Below are 4,912 nucleotides of genomic sequence, written 5' to 3' on the forward strand. Positions count from 1 at the left end.
CCCTTGGTATTGCAAACTTTATATGCCCCAATACAGGGGAATGCCAGGGCCAAGAACTCTTAAAATACATTGTAAAGGTTCTGATGTTAGTTATCCATAACTGAAGGCTTCTGGGATGGAAAATTTAGTTTCAGTTTTGAGAGCAGGAACTGAGAGGTTTGCCATGCTCCAGTGAGTACATACATAGCAGAAAGTGGTTTCTTTCATTTTACTTTTTTTTGAAAGGTGTTGTCATGGAGAAGTTGACATCTAAGACTGAGAACTGAGTATGATCAGGCTTCATTATGTGAAATTCTGAAAGAATCAATAAAAATATTATGCTAAAAATAAACCAAACTAATTTTCTGTGATATTTTATTAGAGAAGATAACCACTAACACTCAATTATTACTAAAATTGCTAATTATTGCTCACTAGTTGTCATTTTAATATATAATAAATTTTAGCAGTTTTTCTTTAAAGCTTTTAAATGTTGTTTATATGCTATTTTGACCTCTTGTGCTCATTTTACTTTTATATATGATGGAGTTCTTTTAAAGTTCTTCTTAGTACTCATTTATCAGTTATGACTTACTGTAATTGTTTTCCTCATGAAGATCTTTATTTTTCCTTTTATTGTAAGGAATAAACTCACTAGGTATCATAACTGAATTGGCAATTATATTTCTTAATTTTTGAAAGACATAATTTTTATTCTCCTCCTTTAAGAATATAAATTTCATGCTAAAAATTCCCTAAACCTAAAAAAACGATAAGTAAAAATAGATAGCACAAGGTGAAACCAATGTATCCCCTGAGAAGCAGAAATAGTATAGAAGTCATGGGTGAATGTGGTTTTGCACTGAAAGGATTTGGGTGGGGATGAGAAGAAAAGGAAATAATAGTGAGTGTAGAGTAACACACAGAATATTTGGTGAGGCTATTAAAATGGGGGTGGCATGTCTGATTCAAGTTAGAAAGCTAAGGAAATAGAAATTCTTAGAAATATATGAGGGTGACTTTAGCTAATACTCCTAGCAAAGGGGGATAGGGAGCCTGTAATGTCCAGCTCCAAGAACCAGGCAAGTTTTCCAGGGTAGGGATTGAGACAATATCCCATACCCAAAACCTTTGACCTACACTTTATCCTGCCTAACTATATGTGGGAGTAAAGAAGGAGCAGAGGATAATTGGATAGATAACCAATGACTGGTCCAGCTTGAGAGATATCCCATAAGAGAAAGCTTACCCTTGATGTTGATAATAATACTCATACTTGAAGGCAAGAGCCTAAAATATCCATGATGAGAGAGGCATCACTCAGCAACTGAAGGAAGCAGATGCAGAGATACACACCCAAGATAGGTTGAGCTTGGGGAATCCTGAACAAGAGGGGAAGAGGGGAAAGAAGGATTTTGGGAGCAAAATAATGCATGGGACTGACATAGTCATTCTAAACATTTTTGACCTTTGTGAAGCTTGATCTTTGCAGTGGGACTCCTAAGAGCAGTACTGGGGTCTGTATCTCACTTTGCTGACTTTCTTTGAGATACTTTACTCCTATTTGGCTGCTTCCTCTGGCCCCAATAAGAGAACGTGAACCTGCGCCTAATTGTTGTACTACATAATATGCCAAAGCATTTTGCTATGGGGGGGGGCACTCCCCTTTTCTAAAGAATGAAGGACTAGTGGATGAGAGGGAGGGGAAGAATAGGAGAAGGAATAGGAGTAGAAGAAGGTGAGTAAATGGTTATCAGTACGTAAAGTAAATGAATGAATGAATGAATGAATGAATGAGCAAGCTACATTTAAAAATGATTGAAGCTGGTGGAACCTCCTGTTAACAAGAGAGATACCAGGGGTTCTCTCCTGTGCTTTCATATATGCTCCTTGGTCCACAATAAATTTTAAGTAAAGTTTGTGAAGAACTATTTTATTTCAAAGGCTCAGTATTTGCTATTTTAAACTTTGTATTTATATGTGTCTACTAGACAGATGTCTACTTTTCCCACACTATTTTGGATTTGTACAGCAGCAATATAATGGGTATACTGTTGATACCTAGAGTGGCTTCTTCTTTCTCTCCTTCCCATTGGTTTTAAATTTGATCTTTTAATCAAACATCCTTATTCAATGAGTTTCGTTTTTCCTCCTTATTTTTATCTTTGTTGTAGTTTGAATTTTCTACTTCTTATGGCTTTTTCTTCAGTCCTCAATTTGGAGCATGCCTCTGTGAGATTATTCACTGAGGTACTTTTTTCTTTTGGTTCATTTTGTTTTTCATATATATATATATATATATATATATATATATATATGTATGTATATACACTTGAAAGTCTGTAATTATTTTATAATTTACTGAAATCCTTTGTGATTTTTGGACTCAGTGTCTCAGTGATTAAATATTTCAGAGTTTAATTGTATTCACCCAGAGGTGATTCCTGCCCTTCTTTGATTTTTTTATTACCATTCTTATAATAATTCTGTACTTCCTTGTATAGTATATCATTGAACAACAGTCTTTCACATAAATATATGATTCTAATATTTGAAATATTTCATTGATGTCTTCACATTTTTAATTAAGATTCGACATTGAGATTAGAATATATGTATATATACATATACATATATATATTGCATTTGAGGTCTGGTTAGAACACACAGGAGATTTCAATACTATCCTCTAAATGGATATGCAGTTTTATAATTTCATTTTCAGCTCTTATGTTCTTTCCTCTATGAATGGAATTCTTAATGACATTGAGGAAGAATAGGAACTTTAAATTTCATACTATCAGAGCAAAAGGAGATATTACTTCAAATGAAACTGGACAGTTTGAATATGATGTATTGAAACTTATCACATCAGAATTCATATCTATGTTATACCTATATGCATATTAGATATTTAATTTTCAAATTTTCTCAAAAGCAAATTTTTACTACTACCAATTTCTCCTCATATAGAGAATGCAACTTGCACAGGCTTCTTTATTTGAATGGCCTATGCAGAAATGAATGGACCAGACAAGTTTCCTTTAGTGAGCATTCTCTTTTACAAGGTATGATCTAGGGCTATCGACATGGCTAAAATCTCAAAAACAATTCTTTTCAGGAGGAAAACCCATGTTTAATTTCCAGCACCAACTATGTGGCATGAAGCTCTTGCAAATACTCTGAGGTTTGAATGAATCTTCTGCTATCCATATATACTACACATGAACGTTTTGCACACATAAATATGTAGACAAAACATCTATACTAACATAAAAAAGAAACAGAAAAAGAGAAGGTATAGTTTATAAGGTATCTAAATTTGTTATAAAATGTTAATGTATGGTTATGTAGAGGTGTAGGAAATTTAGGACTAGTTCTTAAACAGGTTTGAAAATACTATAATAAAAATCTGTAACTTGGATATTATGCATTTACTATGTCTTTACAAAGAACCAGATTCTTTGAACATCCTTTGTAAGGGTTTATCATCAGATTGAAACTCACTCTGTAAGAGTAATATTTGGACTAATAGTATATTGCTCAGTATACTGGAAGTAATAGAAACTATTTTCTAAAATAGTTAAGTTAATATTAAGGGCATGAAACAGGTTCTGATATGATACAAATACACTGTATTAATGTTGGAAATCTCAATGAATTACTAAAAAGTGACTTAAACATGAAAAAATAAACATATTATAGGGTGCCACAGATTAGTCTTTCACATGGCAATCAATTTTACCTCACCAGTTTCAAGGAAGTTTAGATGCACACACTTGACGGTTCAATTTAAATTAGTACAATTAGGCTGGACCCACCTGTGTACTTCCTTTTGCCCACTCTATCATATCTTCAGATAAATGTACCTGTTGACCATTTGGAAAATAGGGACTAAACATCCCTATTTTAACTCTAAGTCCAAGGCCCTGTGGGAAATTCCAAATGTAGAAAATGTCATACTCTTCCTGCAGTTTGTCTCTTTGGTTCATATTCACTCTGTCCCCAACAGGATTAGTGAACTGGGTCTTTCTCAGAAAGGAATACAGCTGAAAGACAGTCAGAATAATATAGAGTATAGTCTCTTCCTTAAAGTAATAAAATATATTCTTACTTCATCTTAAAGACAAATTTATTAACACTATGCCAGTGAAAATTTCAGTGAAATTTAATGAATGTACAAAATTATAATGTTGCTGTTATTTTAGTTCTCTACGAGATTACCAATCAAGTACAAACATATGTGTAGACATCAAATATATTTGCAGTATGAAACACAGACACATGAAACAGAGAGACTTGCATCCATATAGAGACACACACACAGCACAAGCACACACTTATTTACAGAAACATAAATATACATATCCAAACACACATGTAAAAACACACATACACACAGACACAGAATATGCATCAAAAACATCAAATAGACACAGAAACACACAAAACACATATTCAGTTTTACACACACACACACACACACACACACACACACACACACACACACACAAAATGCATGCATAGAGGAATATTCATAGGTTCACATAGACAAGTATTGATACCCCAACACAGAGTGATATTGATACACTGAAAAATTTATGATCTCATGCATAGACAAACAGACAAAAATGAAAGAACATACACAAAACACACAAAATCCAGGCACTTGCAGATGCATACATTTATAATTGTACAAAGAATATACATCCTGACAATATCCACCATGAAGAAAGAAATGGAAACAGACAAATTTATGTTAACTCTTATACAGATAGATGAGCAGATTGGCAAAAATTTCTATGTATGACTCATCTCTCGATTAGTTAGGGAAGCAGAAACCGGCCTGAGTAAGGCCACAGGCCTCATCCGGCCGGATCAGCACCAGGGGAGCTAGAGCCCAGGGTCGGCTGACACCCGCCAGCTACCCACG

The 4,912-nt window shown here is 34.0% G+C and overlaps 1 protein-coding gene across 1 annotated transcript in view; it reads right to left on the reverse strand.

Moving 5' to 3' along the window:
* The window catches only part of LOC110287789 (vomeronasal type-2 receptor 116-like), a gene marked incomplete at its 5' end in the record, with an annotated part of 18,006 nt that extends 13,978 nt beyond the window's left edge, over positions 1-4,028 (reverse strand). Inside the window, one exon of the mRNA XM_021154319.1 lies at positions 3,801-4,028. Within this exon, the coding sequence (XP_021009978.1) occupies positions 3,801-4,028 (228 nt within the window). The remainder of the gene's footprint in view (positions 1-3,800) is intronic.
* Between the last annotated feature and the right edge of the window lie 884 nt (positions 4,029-4,912).

The sequence above is a fragment of the Mus caroli genome, unplaced genomic scaffold, assembly GCF_900094665.2.
Source record: "Mus caroli unplaced genomic scaffold, CAROLI_EIJ_v1.1 scaffold_16622_1, whole genome shotgun sequence".
In the NCBI taxonomy this organism is placed as follows: domain Eukaryota; kingdom Metazoa; phylum Chordata; class Mammalia; order Rodentia; family Muridae; genus Mus; species Mus caroli.